Here is a 20,005-nt window from a genome sequence, read left to right as displayed (position 1 = left end):
GCATCTCCTTTTACTTAGTGCCTGAGCATAAAAAGAATAGGAGCATACTGCAACGCGTGTGAAGTCCATAAACGATATTAATTTTGGAACTTAAACATACAGTATATGGCTGGTCTCGGTACTTTAAAGAAAACATACACACCAGTATTCCATTTCTCCTAAACATTTTAAGCATCGAAGTCTTTAACTAACGCGATACCGGAGTCAACAAGCATACTTTTAGAATTTGATTAAAAGGGAATATAATATGGAATCGCGTATCTCAAGAAATTAATAACGATATAATTATATTCATGTTGCAAAAGAACTGCAACGGACATAAAAACTCCCTTGCTTTTAACAGAGCGTTCCATAATTTCTAACTACGAAAATGCCAGGTGAAAGGATTTGTAAACATATTTTGTTAAAGCAAGTCAGAACCCATTCAGAGCCTACATTACATTTTAGCGTTTCATTCTGAGCAGAAGACCCTCACACCTGAAGAAGGGGGAGGTGTTTTTCGCTGGAAATCTCGCCTGCTTCTACTTTACAACCGGAGTGCTGGCTGTGACGAATTAAACCGGTATTACAGGTTACAATCACAGACCATGTGACATGGGAGTCAGGAAACTAACACAGCGCCACCAGATTTGATAACGCTATGAAAACGCTATAAAATAATGTGACTAGGCACAGAACAAGTTTACAGCACAGTACAAAAATGCTGACCATGACTTTAGAAGCATAAATTGCCTTACACTCAATTTAAACACAAGCTGTCTTTAGCCCTCTAAGGTGGTTCATACAGAAATGTAGAGATCCAGGCTCAGAACACACAGCTTCATTAGCGAATACATATGCAGGACAACCAGAGAAGACGTTTTACAGAGGATGGATTTTTAGAAACATCCCATCAGTGACATCACTGAAGTCAACTCCTAGGTACTGTAACTGTCGTGTGGATAGTTTCACAAGAATCAGACAAAGGTTTAAGCATCGCTTGTTCTAGATAAAACTGCAAAAAAAAACAACAACCCATAATGTACTTCTTTGCGGCTCTGTTTGCCCAAATCATATATTCACAACGTGAAATCTAGAAAATAATATTACGTAACCAAAATCCGCAATATGGAAACAGAACCTGTGTAATTGTTGATAGATGATGTACTCGTAACATTTTTTCAAGACGAACTACAACATTTAAAAAATGACTTGTATGTACTTGATATCTCTAATCAATCCACGGGTCCCAGCACGAAACGAAAGTAAAACGCATACCGTTTCGCGCTTCTTATTAGTTGCTCAAAAGTAATTTGACCGTATGAAATGCATAATATAAACCTAGAAACATATACGTGAGTAGTACTTAAGCACTGTAGTATCGGTGTTAAGACATACCTCTCAAATACTGTAAATCAAGTTAAAAATATCTCAAGATTCTGGTCATAATGAAACCATGTTTCGTGTATGTTTTCTTTAAAGTACCGAGACCAGCCATATACTGTATGTTTATGTTCCAAAATTAATATCGTTTATGGCCTTCACACGCGTTGCAGTATGCTCCTATTGTTTTTATGCTCAGCTACTAAGATTTCCCTTCAGTGGTAAAATTAGATATGAATATTCAATACTTAAACGGGCACAGTTAAGACATTAAATATACATATACATACTGTATACAGTACAGTTTGCATACGGTAATATGTTTATGTCCCTAAATCAATCTCTTTTATGAGCATGTGAAAGGCATGGTGAATCACTGTACTTTGCATGATTGGAAAAAAATGCGTGATTGCGAAATGCTGTGGCGTTACTTTTACAAAGACGGTCAATGAAAAAAAGAATGTGGACCAGGGCAATACTTTGAGTTTACAGCTTGTCCAAGGTCATTTATTATTAATACTATTATTAATATCTTCGTTAAAGACTTTGATGGCTACAGCTCAAACATGAGAGGTTGAGCTTTATTAGCTCCACCTAGCGGAAATTCCGGATACTATTATTTTGCTAGCGGTATTTACCGGTAACTCGCGGTATTTACCGGTAGCTTGCGGTAGACTGCGTACAGCGTACCGGAAAATAATGCGGTATCGCCCGCGCATTTTGAATGGCTGCATCTGTATACTCAGAGCTCAACAAGACTGGAACTTGCTTAAGACAGTCATAGAAATCCCTTTCAACGGCGTGTGGCAGCAGTGTCTTCAGGATGAACTAAATGCCTGTTTTAATTTTGCAACCTCAGATGCAGACAAAAGAAAACAAAACAGGGCAGATAATGAAAGAATGGCACCTTCCTGACATCTTTGACATGAGCTCAGAGTCACAAGTAACAGCAAAATATCGCACTTCAAGCGACGCACCAATGCTGGGAGCATCCGAATGATAAGCTTCATGCTGAAATGGTTGGGAGGCGATTTGACGGAGCTTAGTCTTGCCACTATTTAGGTAAATGGAGCTTGATATCAAGCTAGTAGCACTAAAACAGTATAGAAGCTACATCAGATTTAGTTTTAGTATACAACTTAAAATGAGAACATATGCCTTGCAATGCAGACAACCAAGCTCATAAGAAACTGAGTCTGGATTTTTTTTTTATCTACATAATTGGCTTCTGATTTTACTCTGTGTGTAAAACACACCTAAAATGGGAACCGAATCTGCCAACAGCTTCAAATAAAAAAAAAGAGATTACATTTCTTTTTCCCCATTTCCATTTCTATTTATGTCACTTCTGGTCCACACTGGCCACTTCCAAAAAGCTGAAATGAGTATAAATTCAATTAGCATTTAGAAGAAATTACCCATCAATACAAACATGCAGCTTAACACGGGCAATGCTCAAGTGTCCGCTGTTTCATTGAAACCCCTGCCACAAAACTGGAGGAAATGCCCAACACTGTGACAAATCAGGTTTAAAAAGAGCATCTGGATTCACAAAAAGAGGCTTATTAGCACAGCATTTGCGAATTCTCAGAAATGTCCTTCAGCTCTTTGCACCTGCATGCATTCCATTCCTGTACCGACGCCCTGACAGCCCCGAGCTCTGGCGCTGACTTAGCGTGGCGTCTGACTGAGGCTGCCCTGCATCATAAACAGACACCCAACTGCAGGAGCAGGCATCGCCTTCTGAAGCAGAGAGCCGGGACGACTCGCGCTGAGCCCAATGCGGACACGAAGCCAGCTGTGCAAGCCCGAGAAGATGAGCCGTGAGGAGCATAATGAGGAGAGATGACGGGCGCCAGGCAGCAAGTTATAATCCTGCTGCCTTAAGGATAGGAAAGGATCCATCTTAACAGATATTGCATTTAGAGACCTTTCTCGAATCAGAGGCAACAGATCTAACAAGACGGGGAGAACAAATTAGAGAAACAAGGAGCTGGATAATTCAGGATTGTTGCTTAACCGTGACAAAGTGTGCATAGATGTGAATAAATAGTATACTATATACAGTACTATTTTGTTTCATTAGTAGAATTTGTATAAAGGCATGTAAACCCTAATGTGTCAGTGAAACAGTACATGATTCAATTTCCCCCACAATTGCGACGTGCTCAGTTCAACATCACAAGAGGAATTCCCCTACGGGTTTAACTTCCTCATCTTTCTGTCCCCTGCGTCAGGTTTCCCCCCCTCCATCCTCCATTCTGGGGTCTTTCCTCCCTGATCAATGTGCCTTACAGAACAAAAGTTTTGCCCCAATCCGCCGGTTTGCGAATCCGAGTCCGAGGAGTAAGAACTACAGTATGGTGGTGAACTATGTCCGAAACTCATCGGTGCTGATCTTTTGGTCCTATCCCACGTTTATCAGTCTATAAGTCTTGAGTAAAAGCATATTCCTTCCCAGAGTACCCTTCACGCTCTGTAGTTAAAGGGGAGCTGCAACGCTATTTTTAGAGTCAGGGGTTAGAATTTCATTTCAAACCACAATAAAACTAAAATCTATACAGTAACTTGGAAGACCTCCAATTCACATCCCCAAATAAATGAAATTTCCAGGTATATACGCAGAGCCATGTTCTGCAATTCAGAACAAGGCAACAAAACCTTCCAGTGACGTGATGCAGCCCCATGACACTGTAAACAAGCAGGCTCATGAATACATCACTTTTTAGCAGATAGAAATGTTGCTCTCAACTTCAAGATGGTTTTGCCAATAAATGGAACCGACTTGTTAATTCTGTATGCAGATCATTTTGGAACCTTTTTGAGGTGAAATGACTGCTGCACACACCGCTGTACTTATTCACTCATACACCACATTGCGTTAGTCATTACAGTGACTAGCGAGCGGGAAGGGCCACATCACATCGCAATTCTTAATAACCACTATGAAAAGTTGGGAGTGCAGTTCTCCTTTAATGAATTCCAATTACTCCACTCAGAATACAGATACAGATTTCCCCATTTAAAAACAAACAGCTTCAAGTTCTCATTTCTACCTACTGTATGGCCACAACTTTGCTCAAGTCAATTCTTCTGCTCATGTTTATGCATATTGTTTGTTTGAGAGTTTTCTTCATATTGTCTGCCGCTGTAAAACAAATTGCCCTTTGGGGATAATAAAGACACTTTCTCTGTTCATTATTTAACTGCGCTTGCAAGCATCATAGCGCAGACAAGTCATGTTTTACTCTTATTGCTCATGAGATGAAGCATCTGTTGTCATTTACAAAGGAGAATCTGTCTGGAGACGGCGCCACCCCACCTCCCCCAGGTTAAATTCATCAATCTCATAAATATAATTTTGTGCAGAGGCAGGGGAAACGAGATACTCCTTCTGCATGTCGCTGATTAAAAAAGGGAAGAGAGGTGATTGATGGAGATGTGAACAATTAAAGCCCTCTTCTTGTGCATCAGGGACCACGGAGGTGAGCTTAATTATGAATTAACATCAGCTCAAAATGCAGTACATTAAAAGGGCAGATCATTCATTCAGATGCCCAAGAAAATCTAGCAATGTTTTAGAGAGATGTTTTAGTGCTCAACAATTTGAAGACCAAAAACAGAATCTTAGGCAAGATCCATTCGGATCGTTACGCTGGGGGAAAATGTACTTCTACAAACATGATCTCTCATTGTCACTGGAATTCCTGGATCCCCTTTAAAAATGACTCTGAGGTCAAGGGCCCAAGAAGCTAGGCACAATCTACAGGTCACATGAAGAAACGAGAAGATGGGACAAGTTTTGCTTCCTAAGAAATGTCTACAGTAACAGCTGCTACCTGGTTATGGTTCCCCAGTGCTAAAAGAGGGAAAGTGACTTGAAATCAAAAGATCAAGAAAAGGAAAGACCAATCTGTTTTCTCTGCTCTGCAGTGATTAGTGCTGGGAGAGTGTGTTGTGTACAGTATACCGTGGTCTTACAGTGGTCTCCATGTCCTTGGTGTTCACTGCCCATTCTGGACATTCAACAGAACTACAGCATTTTTCTATTTGTTTTGCTTTTAAAGAATTCTCAAGCTGAACTCAATGTTGCCACACCTGGATAAGCCAACTGCTTTCACTCTGAGCAGGTATTCGATACAATCAGTTATCCAACACAAAGACACTACAGTGGAGCTAATAACTGCAGTGTCCCAACAGCGTGTTACATACAGACAACTTGATGGAACCATAATTTCAGCTTTCAACCTGCCAGATCGTCCAGACTGGACTATTAATGCAACACATTTTGCTTCTTATTTCTTCCGCCAAACATGGCTTCTGCACTCTACAGTAAATCACATTAAGCGAAAACAAACTCCTAACAAAGCATCGCCAAACACCAGGAAGAGAGCATCCTTTTTGTTCCTGGGACGGCCTGCGGGCGTCTTGGGGCTTGTGCTTCTCTGGGGTGAGTCAGAGCTCCCTCAGAGCTGTGTAGAAGCTTTATTTCCTTCACTCTCTTTCAGCTGTGCAGGCTGGCTGTGAAGAGAGCCGGCTCCAATCGATTTTACAGCGTCACCTCAATGCAAACATGAGCCTCGCAAAGAAGGATGGGTCCCCCAAGGTTGGAGCAGCTGATGGGACATAGCAACATCAGCCCTGCCCTGAAATGCCCCCACTTTAGCATATACAGTAAACACTCCACAGTACACAGACACAAACGTGTAGCTGGGACATCAAAATCAAAATCGCAGTGACGGAAAACCCCAGTTTTCGGACGACATAGATCAGAGATAAGACTAGACTTCTCAACTTCTTCTTTCTGTATTTTCCTATTCAGTTTATTTTAATGCTGAATATCATCAGGTTTAACCTAGCTTCAGTCTGAGTGTGCCCAATTTAGAATGAAAAGGGGGAATGACTGAGAAGCTACCATTTTAGTCCTTCTGCGCTCATGCACAGCCAAACAAGATGGAAAGCACTGCTCTTACAGGAGCCAGTGTGCACAACACAGGCCTCCCTTGTTATAAAGAAAAGATTTTCATCTACCCACGGTGTTCTTGTCCAGATGCGATTTGGCACACCAGATCAGCAAGAGTGGCAAAGCTAAATGGCTGCTTTCAAATGAGGGAAGCAACAACCAACTGGCATTTCCAGGACTGCAATACACAAAACTCCCTTTCACATACTGTATACCAGATCATAAAGAGATCCTAGCTCGTAAAATTACCAAGATGTGATCTTAAATATTCCACAAGACTTTATGGAATGCAAGTGCTGTCTTGCCCTTCCAATAATTCTCCAGCCTTTCTTCAATTCAGCAATGCATAGTGAATGTACTGTAATCGTACCTGCTGATGAAGGGCTTCATTCTGCAGGTGTGAATGCACAGTCCTTTGTGTTAGCAGGGCTTGTGCTAAGAATGTACTAGTTCAAACACTACTCCTGAGGTAAATTCCATTCTTCTGTTTGTTTCTAAAGAATTGCTTAGGCTTAGTTTTTTACATCCTTGTTGACATACTGTACATTTAGGTCAGATAAACAAGCACGTCAGTTTCTGTAGCTCTGCATATACAGTATAGCTACCAAATGCCTGACAACTGTATTCTGTGCAGTAGTCACATTATTAGAAAAACGCCAAAGAGAGACATCAGAGAAAGAAATCCACTTTTACAAACTAGTTTAACCACCCAATGCTTTTTTCCTTCTCAGGACTGATTTTTTTTTCTTGCTTTGACCCACACTGGTGTGCTCTAAATCCAGACTGTGCTTGTTTAATTTTCACTGCCCATTATCGTCATTGCTGTACTATGATTTCTTTCACTGATATCAAACGAATATCTCTTGCAGCCATGCCTGTATATATTTATAAGGCTCTGTACAAAAGGAATGAGCTGCGGAAAAGTTCAACATTTTTTTTTTCAGATGTATCCTGACCTACATAAACGTGCACTTAATGCAGAATATGCATGTTCTTTATGTGCATTCAAATACTCAAGAGATTTCTTTCACGGATCCAAAATACGGAAATTTATAACCCCTAAACGCAAACAGAGATTAAAGCAAACATCACAAACATGCAGATTCAAGGCACTTACAGCAACAATCTGTAAGGAAGCATAGTTTCATCCACACAGGACTGGCAATTCTCCCAGGACCGATAATCAGGAAATCGCCCAGGTACCGCTGTCTTCTTGCCAGGTAACAGCCTAATCCACTGTGCAAACAGCACATCGGCTACACAATCTGCCTCCTTCCTACCCACAGAGAGACTGGAGCTATTCGAAAGGTATGAATTAAACAGGTCAGTGGGTCTGGCTATACAGCATGAAACAAACAGAGAATTGGGACGCATTCATTATTCAGAAATTAAAGGAAGCTCCCCCCCCCCCAATACACACGCACACAAAAAAGGGAACACAGTGATTGAGGTTAACCACCTGACGTTAATTTGAATGCAATAGAAACCAGACGTGATCAACAGGTGACCTGGAGAAACAGGTGAGCAGCTCGTTTCAGTCAGCACACTGTTCTTCCTGCGCGGCTCACCCGCTAGTCATTAACGAACAGTGAGCCACCCATCCATCTGACTGAGGGGCTTGGCACCGTGTTTCCCCTAAGGGATCAGAGTCCTATCCCTCAGACGTTTCCACAGGCTTTCCAAAAGGCCACAACCGACTCTTCTTGTACCTTCAGAAGCCCATTGCATTCCTCATCTCTGCCTTCCTCCCCACCCTTTCAAGAAAAGACGAAGCTAGCGCCGCGTTTCCTTGGCCAGTCATGGTAAACTACAGTAAAGGGCTTGCAACCAGGAAATACTCAGAATCAGATAACTAATTAAAATCACCTCCCCTCCTTCTGCCATAAGACATAAATCAAGGCTTTTAAGACAGTAACCCTGCCAAATTATTAGCTAGTGTATTTTAAATTATAGAATGGAAGACACATGTTCTCTTATCTATCTGTCTATAGATGATGGCCACCAAAGTCACCAGATAATCTTGGTAACCTCAAAGACCTTAAGAGGAGGGTTTGGTGGAGAGCTCACCTCAGCAAAGCAGCTTGTTGAAGCCAAGACAGCATTTCCTTCAAGTAAAAAGTAGCTTTTGCTGCACAGCCAGGTGCTATCTCCGAGGTTGGTCACATTGTAGCGTCTCAAGTCACGATTTCTACAGTTTAATCCCAGAAAGGTCAATGCTAAACAGTGGCTTGGTACCACTGGCAAAAACATAGTTCTCTTTCTTTATATTTTCACTGGGAAATGTACACAGTTTCAAATAGTCACATGAAGACACTGCAGAATTCCAGGAAACAAATAATGCCCTCTGTGGTGCTTCAATCGATCCAGACCAGAAGACCCACTTCCTGTATAGGCTGAGACATTTTTTTTCTGTAAACCTTAACCTAATATTCCCCATTCTCTTTCCTTTTTCAAATTTGATTTCATGGGGAGGTACACTGACATGATCACCCATCATGAATTCTTCCCAGACCATTATTAACTCAATAAAGGCTGGATTTTGACAGGTTGTCCATCCCTTAACCCTGTGCTTGTTCTCTGAAATTCTACAAAAACAGCAGAAGCTCTTTACCCAGTGAGTGTGCTATCCCCTCCATATTACAGAAGCGAGAAAAGACTAACTCACCCTTTCCAAAGTTCAACTCAACCACCTTACAAAAATCAATTTCAAGAAACTGCCTTTTTCAGTCTGACCAGCGATCAGGGAGCTTCTTCATTAAAAGCGGTATATATCAATTAATGTTTATTCCGTTTATTCTGTGAGTCTGTGTGTGTATTGTATGGGAGTGGGTTAAAAGAATTGTTTATTTTAGTCACACTGGGAGAGAAGCATACTGTATTTCCAGCCTGGGGAAGATGGTTATTTGCCACTTGTGTTTTATGGGAAATCTTTAATTGGCAATTCGTCATGCATTGCGGTCGCATAATTCACTTTAAAAGGTAAAGAACACTTTGGAAATTGCTCAAATATGATAAACCGGTCCTTGTTTGGGATTGACAGCCAGGTCCAAATGAGCAAATTAACACAACACCTTAAGGATTATAAAAACGGAACTGCCAAATCAAAGCAAACCCATTTGTTTACCCGAGGTATATCATAATGATATTGTTTCTGAGGTCATGTATCTGTTTCCCTCTATAACAACCTTTCCAGAAAGACAGAAAATCAGACAATTCTTTGTAGGATAAGGGGAAGGAGGTCTAGTGAGGAGATAAAGTTGCCCAGGATGCCACAATCATTCAATCCATTGCCTCACAATATTGAAATTTAGGCCTTTACAAGGAGAAATATTTCTCCACTCAGCTTCTGCAAGTGTCTCAAGAACAACATTTTTAGAAGCAGATCACCCAACACAAGCTGAACAGCAGATGAAGACCCACATTATAACATACAAATGTATATTTTTTTTGTTATTAAAAAAGGAACACTTGTACACGCGGGGGGAGACAGAGTTCCTGCCTCAGAGAAAGTAGGCCTCAGGTTTGATTCAGGCCCAGGTCACCTTTGGTATGAACCTGGCATGCTCTTCGCCTGTCTTTGGGATGTAGGTTAACTAGCATCTCGAAACTGTTCCTGCGTGTGTGTGTCCTGTGATGATGGCATCGCCTCCTCCCTGTGTGCTGCTCTTTCTGGACAGACTCTGGGCTGCTCCAACCTTGCACCCTGAGTAAGCTGAGAATGGATTCATGCAACACTTAACGCAGTCAATACGTTTTGATCACATATAGAATGGGAACTCTATCACTGTAGTCACAGCTCTGGGATTTCCTCTGTCAATGTGCATAACAGAGTGGCATTAACTGCACTTTAAGCTTGTCACACCATAGTTTATGAGGGGAGTTAAAACAAAAATAAATGTATAACTCCTGTGTGTAGTTATAATACTCACACCTGGTCTGCTCTCCAATTTAGACCTCAAGACTGGGAGAGAGCTAAGGAGTAAACAGGCAAAAGCTGGTGTAACAAATTACCCTGCTAGTGATGTTATTGTAATAATAACAACCAGCTTCCTGGTTGTTGGTGCTCTTTCATCTTTTATGGCCATTTTATTGGTTTACTGCTCATTTGCAATCAGTGGCTGATCCTGGGAATTATGTAACGGACTGAAGAATTTAGAACTGCCCAGAGAGAAACAAACACATAACCAGACCGGAACAGAGAAAGAAAAATATGACCGAGCGATCAAAATGAAAGTGATAGCAAAGTTCCTCAAAACCCCAAAAAGGTACAACCGGGTGGGCGCTAATTATTACCTTACACAAACTGGAATACATTACAATACTTTCCTTGTTTCTGAGTTTTTGTAAAACACCCTTATAAGAATAAGTACCATGAGACCTTCAATCCGTTATGGTAAAAAGGACAATAACTAACACTGTGCTTTCTAATGTTAATTGTTCTGTAATACCAGAGCTCTACATAGCTTTGTAAGGTAAATGTGGCACCTTCTAATGACAATGAACAACGTTCAGAAAGTGCAGAACTCTTTAGCGCCACTAGAGGGGGTTGTTTCTTCATGTGCTCGTCCTGGGGAGAGGCTACAGACCGCCCTCAAAGCAAAACAACATACTGTACACGTTCTCTGCGCACTGGCGTGCTTGTTCCTTAACCTAACGAACTATTGTGGACTAAAGCACTTTGAGACCGTACTCAACATGAAAAGAAACACACCAACACAAATGTCAAACCTTCATATTAATACTCCGACAATGTACTCTCGCATAGCTGTTTAAATGCGTGATGTGTAATTCCTCCTGGGACCTTAAACACTGGCGAGTTCACTTGAAAAGGCATATGAAGGCTAAAGCATTTGCATTTAAAAAAAAAACAACCCAGTTCAAAATAGTCGCTCCAATTTATTTGCATCTGTAGCTTAGTCAAGCTAAACTATGCCAGGCTAAATTTAGACGTTTCTAGGCTATTGGGTAGGAATGTGGGTCACTGTCTTTACTGGTCCAGGTACTGATATTTCAAAAGGACCCGTATCACAGGATACACACGAGTTCAAAAACAGTATTAACAGACCAAAGCTTGCCTCTACAGTAAGCTATGTCATTATGCAAACAGTACTCCTCATTTTCATCCTCGGCAACTGCGGATTTGGGCTTGTCGGGATTCCTGACATTCGGCTCCCTGTTTCTCGGGGGCTGCTGAACTGTGTCTGCCGTCCCCCTGTCCTGTTTCCAGTGTCTTTATGGTCCACCTTATTGTTATCTCTCGTAAGCCATTCTCGTGAATATGAGTTTGATTTAGGAAGGGGACTTAAGGAAAACGTATAAATCAGCATTTCATTAATGGCATTGTCCCTTAATTGGCTCTTCTTTGTTGCAGTCATGTTCTGTGATACTGGCGTGGGAACCAGCACTGCTCCTCATACCCATCTTCATTGTCACCATCACTTTAAGCAGAAATCTTTGCTCTTAAATAATGAAAGATTACAAATTAGAGACGCCCCTCTGGGTCTACTTGCTGGTAAACAAGGGAGCAAACTTATACCATCTCCTGGCAGACTTGCAGTCCCATCTTTAGGCAAGATCCATGGTGCTCCGTGATCATTTTGCTTGTTGCTATGTTGTTCCTCCGCGCAAAATTAACCAGGCTGTTTGTCTCGGCACAGCAACCGAGTCACCACCCTGCACTGCAGCTGGACTTGGCCAATCACACCCTGCATGCCCGAACAAGCCCAGTGTACAGTAAGATGAAGCAAAATACTGCGACAGGCTTGAATGGAAAGCCTGGGTAATGTGATGGCTTTGTGCAAGGAGAATGGCCAATACACGCCGACTTGTGCTTTGATGATCTGATGAGCGTCAAGAGTAGACAAATGGATTCAGTCATGACTGACAGAGGGAGCATCACACGCATTTTATAAGGGGATCTCATCTGCTGGGCTACTTTAGAGTCCTGATGAAGGTACAGGCAGCCCTGAAAGAAACGCAGTGGCTCTTCGAATGATCTTTTGGTAAAGTAGTGGTGCTTTGGCACCTGATGTCAAAAAGGAGTGAGCTAACGGAGTAAGTCGTGCCTGAGGCAACTTTTTATATACTACTTGCCTTTGTACCTGGTACTTTTTTTCCTCATTTGAAGTCACAGTGGTGTTTTTATCTGTAGTAAACGCTTTGAGAGCCAAAGAAAGGGAAAGTCTCCTACTGACACCCGGATGAGCAAATTACTTCATAAAAGAAAGCGAAAGCCACTGTCGGCATGCAGTGATTAATTTCAGATAAGGTGAATAAATACGCTCACATGCCAAATGAAATATCCGTATATGAAAAACCTTGAAATTCACAACGTGGCCAACCTAGAAGTGATGTCAGCTCAGCTTTCAAAAGACAAGCTCCTGCTTTCTAATGGAATATTTATGCGTCTTTCAGCATGGCATTTCAATAGGGGAGTCACGTGTTGTTCCTGACCGTCAAATGTGTCAATCAATACATTGCAAATGTATTGCAATTATTATGCTAATATTAGCTTCCTGAGCCGTAACTTATTCCAAAATATCCGCGTGAAACAATAATTCAGTCCGCCCACACGTGCACTTTTAAAACGTTAAAAACACGAGGACAGCTAAACTGATATCACCATGGGATGGCAGAGAGCTTGTGTCAGATCTGTGCTGCAAAGTCATTTACTCAAATGTGTTTTAGTTCAATGTAAGCCAGACATAGTGGGACACATTTTTATTCCTCTTTACCTTCAAGCTGAAGCCTTATGCCAGACGGTATGTTGCAAAGATTCCCTCATTTAACCTCCTGAACCTCTCTTTACCTCCTGGGCTTTTGAAAGGAAGGCGGGCCTGCTCTTATGCAGCAGAACAATACTGACCAGCTCCACCAGTACCATGTTTCAGTATAGCTCCTCACAGGAAACCAGCTAGACAGGCACAGACAGAGCACAAGAGGTGGCATGATGGCCTTTACTAATGGTAGGTCAGGTACTTAACTAAATGAATCAGAGTGCCTAGAAAACAGTCCTCTTAACCTGATGATTATCATTGTATCATCATGTAGCCAACAACGCAGGAAAGGATTTCTACATATGGTAGCAGACAAAACCTTAAGATCACACAGGCTGTGTGTCACAAGAAAAATCCCACTATTCCATCGTAATGGAATCCTTTACAAAATTTCTGTGCATCAATTCATCGATTCCTGGTGCAGCCCTCCAGCTCTACTGTGTGCACAGTGTGTGGCATCACCTTCCCAAAAGCGCACACAGTCACCTGTCCAGGCTGGACCTGTGTGGTGATATCTGGCCTGTCCAGCCTGACTCAGAGCTGGTGTTGTTTCTAGAATCCCAGAAGTCGCGGCACTCATTTACTCACACTCATTTACTCACACTCACACTCACACTCACACTCACACTCACACTCACACTCACACTCACACTCACACTCACACTCACACTCAGGCCCACAAAGCCGGGGTGAGCCTCGTCCTGCAGTTTCCTGCCCCCTGCCTACTAAAAAAAAAACTAATAAAAGTTAAACCACCAAAAAAAAAAAAACTCGAGCCACATAAAATGTAGCTTCGACAAAGCACGATTCAGAGGCCTAACAGAGAGACGGGCTGTTTGAAATCCGAGCTGTTCAAAGACCTCTCCGGAATACAGTGGCTAAGAACTATCCAACAATAACACTCGCCAAGTGAAATTAAAATCAGTAAATAAGACTCCAAGGGTGCAAAACTGATGTTGGAAAACACTCAGCTGCCTTTGTTCTTTCTCGCTCACATGTGGCTTCTGATGGGTCTTTAAGCAGGGTGCTGCTAAGCTACCTGCCACACAGGAAGAGTTCAACAGCTGCAAGTACAGCAGGCTCAGTGTGCAGTTTCCAAGCCAAACAGGAGCTTGAATCGCTCTCACTACAAGGGGCACCTGCAAGCGCACCTCTTCGGGAAGATTCTGACTTAGAGTTCAGTCATTATGCCACAGATGGGAGCTTCACAGACACTGGCAGTCTGCTGCCCACATCTGCTCGAGGGGCAGATCCTCACCACCGTTTTCTAAGTCCTGTGCCCCCATTTGTCTTATTCAAAGGACACAGAGCAGCACACAGCTCTTAAGCTCCGATGTGAAATCTGTAAACGAAAAGAAAAGAAAGTCTCAAAAGAGGCTCGTGAGTCCAGAGAACTTACGGGGTGGTGCGGTGGCTCTGTGGCTAAGGATCTGCGCCTGTGGCAGGGAGGTTGCCGGTTCGTATCCCGCGGCTGGCAGAGGAATCCTACTCCATTGGGCCCCTGAGCAAGGCCCTTAACCCCAACTGCTCTAGGGGTGCCGTATAAATGGCTGACCCTGCGCTCTGACCCCAAGTTTCTCTCTCCCTGTCTGTGTGTCTCATGGAGAGCAAGTTGAGGTACATGAAAAGACAAATTCCTAAAACAAGAAATTGTACATGGCCAATAAAGTGATCTTATAAACTAGGTGAATCTCACAGATCCACTGGCTTTCTTGAACTGGATACCCAAGCACAGGCAGAGAGCACACAGGGAAACTGAACTTTTTAACTAAACTTTGTCGTTTCTGCAAACTTGCTCTTCTTAAGGAAGGCCGATCAAAAACAAACAGAATGAACTGAGGTAAACACATGAATCAACAGCTGAAGCTGAAGCAAGCCTGAGCTTACAGCTGACGCAAACTGAGGTTTTTTTGAAACTGCTTCAGAAACAAATGGGTGAAAAACAGAGTCACTCAATCACAGTGGCAGAGGGGTGAAAGGAGTGCTTGTTCTGTATTAACCACTGGTTCCTTGGGTGACATTTTAGATTAAATCATTGTTCCTGGTGGACATTTCTCCCCCTTAGAAGGTAATCAGTGCTGATGTCATCTGTAACCTAACAGCAAAAAAAGAGTCCTAAAATCATTTATTTTTAACCTTGTTCCCATTAATTACATTTCCAGAGCCATCTTTTAAGAGGACAGAGGACACACTGAAACAGGATTCTGCTACTGGATGAACCTTTAAAATATTTTGGAGTGTTTTTACCAGATTTGCCATCCTTGTAGCAAACTTCCTGACCCACACTACAATGGTTAACTAGCAGCAGCAACATTCAGCATGTACTCTTTAACACATGATTTGTCAACTACTGTATACTGTAGTTACCTGAATATCCTTGACAAAAACACGGATAAAAACACAGAATGTGGATTTTTCCTTTTTATATCCCCGTTTACTATCACAATAGCACTTCAGCCTACATTATAGCAACACAGATGGCCTGTTCAGATCTTTCACACAAAACGCACAGTATTAAGCCATTCTCCATTAAGCCTGGCAAGTCACAGGGGGCGCTGTTTTTATGACGTCAGCCAAGCTTAAACTGGTGATGAACGCAGAGTTGTGCCCCCTTAAAACAAGAGCTGAAACCCCCCACAGAATTAAACCTGAACCAGATTTCTGTTCGTTTTTGTTTTTTTTTTGGTTTGTTAAACCTCCACATGAGATTACAGCACAGTGGAAGAAATCTACCTGACTGCTTGAAATCCAATCACAACTCCAGTCTGCCAAGGCACGCGGCACTGGCACACGCAGTGGCATCAGGTTGCCTAGGCAACACGACACTGCAGTGCTGACAAGCCGTGCACTAACAACACAGCCTAAAGGGTGCGACTGGATGAATGCCTTTGACAGGGCAAAGCAAATAGTGAGCCTTTCACTGATATCTCCTGGACACTGGCTCAGCACAGTGCACTGAGACTCCAGGTTATCCCACTACCAGGTTATCCTGGCAAGCAATGAGCACTGTGCCGGTCCTCTGCAGGGCACGCTCACACCAGGGCCAGTCTTCCCAGAAGCTAATTAGCCTACCAGTGTGTTTTCAGACCGTGGGAGGAAACCAGAGACCCAGGACGAAACCCACACAAACATGGAGAGAACAAACAAGCTCCACACTGTACCCAGTTGAACCCAGGGCCCCAGTACTGCAAGGCAGCAATGCTAACCACCTAACACAGTAGTGCCTCTCTCCTTGTTAATAAAGGTAAATTAATTGGTTGGTTTTGTTATCCTAAAGAATTGTTTGCTCAAAGATGAGACATGTAATCCTGATATTTCTGCACTGTTACCTGGAATATGAAACAAAGAACGTATGCCATTTGATCTAGCTATGCACCGCAAGCTTTGCTAAACAGAATTTACACTTTTTAAAACGGATTCCTTCTAAATATCTTCAAGGATCAAGGTTCCTGAAGCAGGCCGGCAGAATCGAGCAGCTCACGGTTAATATGGACTAAAACACAGCTAAAGCTAAAGGAATCGTGAGACGTGTCCTACAGCAACAGTGAAAAGGTCTGTCAAGTTCGCACTGACTTTTTTTGTAGAGCAAAAATGGGCAGTCCAAAAAAAAAACAACAAATTCTTCATTTAAAAAGAACATTTTTTTTATAGTCTCAGCTTTCCCTGAAAGTTCGGTGTTTGTTTCTGTTTTGTAACGGCCCCTGTTTTTTGGTTAAGTGTTACATGCCTGGTTTTTAAAAGCCGATGCAAGATTCCAAAGCTGAAATTAAACCAAGCATAAATTAGAGAATAACAAGAAACATTATCAGCTGCAAATTCACATGAATGATCACAATGTGTGGGGTGCTCTCATCAGACACAGCAAAATGCCTAACAATGCCTAATCGCAGCTATAAAAGTGAACTCGTTGTTAGCTGGTTGAATAAGACAGTGTTTAATACACACACACACACAATGAGACAGAGTGTCTTGGCTTGGGGCCAAAATGCAGTAAACGAGCAACTGAAGAGTGTGTGTATGGGGAGTGCAGAGGAGGGCGTCTCTATTTGGCCAAGCACAGACCTAAGAAACCAGATAAGGCCCACATACTGACATAGCATCTAAAGATGACCATAAAACTAGAAATAATTAAAAATATTGGCTTTGTACCGGAAAACAGCTGAAAAGAAAAAAGACCTCACATCACATAAATGGTAAAACACCTGTCTGCATGAAAACTAGTCAAAGCTTTGACAACACAGAGAACAGGGGTGTCAAACCAGCTCAAGGTGAAGCAGGGAGCTAAGAGACGAGAATGCCGTTTTTTAAGAAAAGTGGTTTATACCTGCATTTCCGGTTTTACTACTGTGCTATGAAATCGAACCAAAAAAGGATGCTGAGAGGGTATAAAAGTGATGCCGTTCACTATCACATTAAAGAGAAGCAAGTCTGTTTTGTCTTTGAATAGAGGTAGACCAGATTCCTCTATTCCAAATTAAAGGCATCGACACAGTCAGCTCAATAGCCTTCTTCGAAATGACCAGTAAAACAAGAACCAGAGGACTGGTGGAAACTTACTGTACGTCACAGTGCCATCCAGACTGAAAACATGCGACGTTTCTTTACACTAAGTGCTGTGGAAGCCTGGAACCAGCTACTCAGCTACACCACTGAAGCTGAAACCCTTGGCTTCTTTCAAAAGCGGATGAGGTTCTCAGGCTTAGCACCTAGCAACCAAATAAGCTGGAAAGGCCAAACAGCCCCCCCCCCCCCATTTGTAATCTATTAATCACAGAGTACAGATCCCATGAATCCTTCCAGAGCCACGAAGCCGTTACCTCAAAAACAGAAGAGCTAACCGTTACATTGAAAACCAGAAAAACATTTTTGGCAATAGAGTTCATTCACAGCTCACAACCAAATGAGCTAAGGGGCTGAATGGCCTTCTCTTGTTGGTAACTTTTGTAACGTTATGTTCTTGGAGTTTCATGAGCTACTGAACGGAGACAAAAATGTGATGTAACTGCACACTCCTCATTTTCCAGTACTAATGAACACCATGCTTTTGTTGTTGGAGGTGTCCGGCTTCTGTGATGTCATGAATATTGAGGAACGGCCCCAGTTTTGAAAAACGCAATAACAGAAATACAGTGGGGTAAAACTTCAGTTTGTCCCATGAACTTCCCTGGGCCTTGACACAAACACGCCTCACTCGCACTGCTCCTAGGAATCGGCCATGGTCAGAATCTTCTAGTGGAGTGTTACTGAAGCAACAGCAAACTGAAGCAGACATACCCCTTCTAACACAGGGCGAGTAATCAAGTTCATCTCCAATACAGTTCTGCAGACTGTATCGCTTTGTTTGAGAGCCTGCAGCTAAAAGGCAAAATGAAAACTGATCAAAACCGGGCGCAACGGGGATCTGGTTTTATTTCATGCAGTAATGTGGTACGAGTACAGATAAAAATAATCATAAAAGCACATAAAAGCCGGCTGAAAACAGGCACACCAAACAACCGATAAAGAACAAGAAAACGCAACAAGAACACGTGACAGCCAGTCCAAAACAGGCTAAGTCTCGCTGTATACCAAAGTGTACTTTAACAACATTATTGTAAAAAAAAAAATGCGGTCAAGCTAAGCTTGAGTCTTTGAGACTCTGACGAAGGCTTAAAGATGCCCATAAAACCGCTAACCAGATGGCATCAAAGTGGTAAACTGTGCAAACAAAGCCAGTTGTAATGTACACTTCAAGTAAAAAAAATGGCTCAACTCCTCTGTACTCCCCCACGACCTGTTGGTTGCGTTTCATCCACTCTTCGTCCCGGACGTTTTTCAAAGAAGCGGATCATTTTCTGTCCCGACAGGGGTTGGGGGTGGGGAGACCTGGCGCACCACTTGGTGGAAGGGGCAGGGGAGGATTCACACACCGAGCAGCCAAAAGTGGCTGCGTAATACTGTACAAGTTTAATTCCCACTAGAGACCAGATGGTGGGATGTCTCCTTTTTAAACAGAACTGTTTGGGGTTTGTGCAGTTTCCACCGCCGAACATGTGAATTTAAGGACGAGCAGAACTTGTTCTATTCAATCGGTTCCCATTGAGGGCCTAACAGCCAGCTATAACATCCCAAGGTGGGGTTTCTTATGAGATTAGGGGCAAGTCCTGACAGTGGGGAACAAAAAAAAACACAGGACTTGCATTCAAGCTCAGCACATTTACGGAACAAGCCAGCAGGACTGTTTGCCTGTCAACTGGTGTTCCCGAAATAGAAAACCTTTCTGCCGTGTTCCCAGTTCTGAGTGACATTAATTATACTCCTGGGCCGTGTGAGAGGGAGAGAGTTAATTAAACATGTGTATACAGGCAGCTCAGAATTCGTGGAGATAACAAAATGCCAAAATATGACCCCCAAAGTGTTATAGGTTACTGATATCTACCTAAAATCTATATTTTTGTAATATGTATTCACCAGTGAAAATACTCGGTGAAAACTTACACCTGAATTTCATTCTGGTGCTTGTGAATAATGAATACCTACATTCCCATGAAACACATTGCTGTCCAAGGAATTATACAGTTAACACCGGAATATTGTCCAACATCCTTCTCCATCGTCCATATATATATATCAACCAAATCTACAGGAAGGTCTTGTAACCTTCACCCTGCATAGCCGATAGTAACCTTTGGACGTCTGCGTGTTCCGATTTAGAGGCTCGGAGATGACATCATGCTTCAAAATAAACCAACGTTGTTCCTTTGCGTACGGAAAGGCTGCGTGTCTGTGCCCATCTTTCTCCACCCTCGCCCCCTCCCTACTTCCTCTCTGGTCCGAAGTCATTCCTGTCGGCTTTTCAAGCCCTTTCCTGATTCCATTGTGGAGGCTCTCACACAGCCAGATGTGCAAGATTTTACTTTTTTTT

At 42.5% G+C, this 20,005-nt stretch overlaps 1 protein-coding gene across 1 annotated transcript in view; it reads right to left on the bottom strand.

Annotated features, from left to right (window-relative positions):
* The window catches only part of ankfn1b (ankyrin repeat and fibronectin type III domain containing 1b), a 229,744-nt gene extending 222,250 nt beyond the window's left edge, over window positions 1-7,494 (bottom strand). Inside the window, exon 1 of the mRNA XM_088936773.1 lies at window positions 7,443-7,494. Coding sequence (XP_088792899.1) covers window positions 7,443-7,465 — 23 coding nt within the window. The 5' untranslated portion in view covers window positions 7,466-7,494. The remainder of the gene's footprint in view (window positions 1-7,442) is intronic.
* Between the last annotated feature and the right edge of the window lie 12,511 nt (window positions 7,495-20,005).

The sequence above is a fragment of the Atractosteus spatula genome, chromosome 18, assembly GCF_055471065.1.
Source record: "Atractosteus spatula isolate fAtrSpa1 chromosome 18, fAtrSpa1.hap1, whole genome shotgun sequence".
Taxonomy (NCBI): Eukaryota; Metazoa; Chordata; class Actinopteri; order Semionotiformes; family Lepisosteidae; genus Atractosteus; species Atractosteus spatula.
This window is presented reverse-complemented; position numbering and strand designations above follow the sequence as displayed.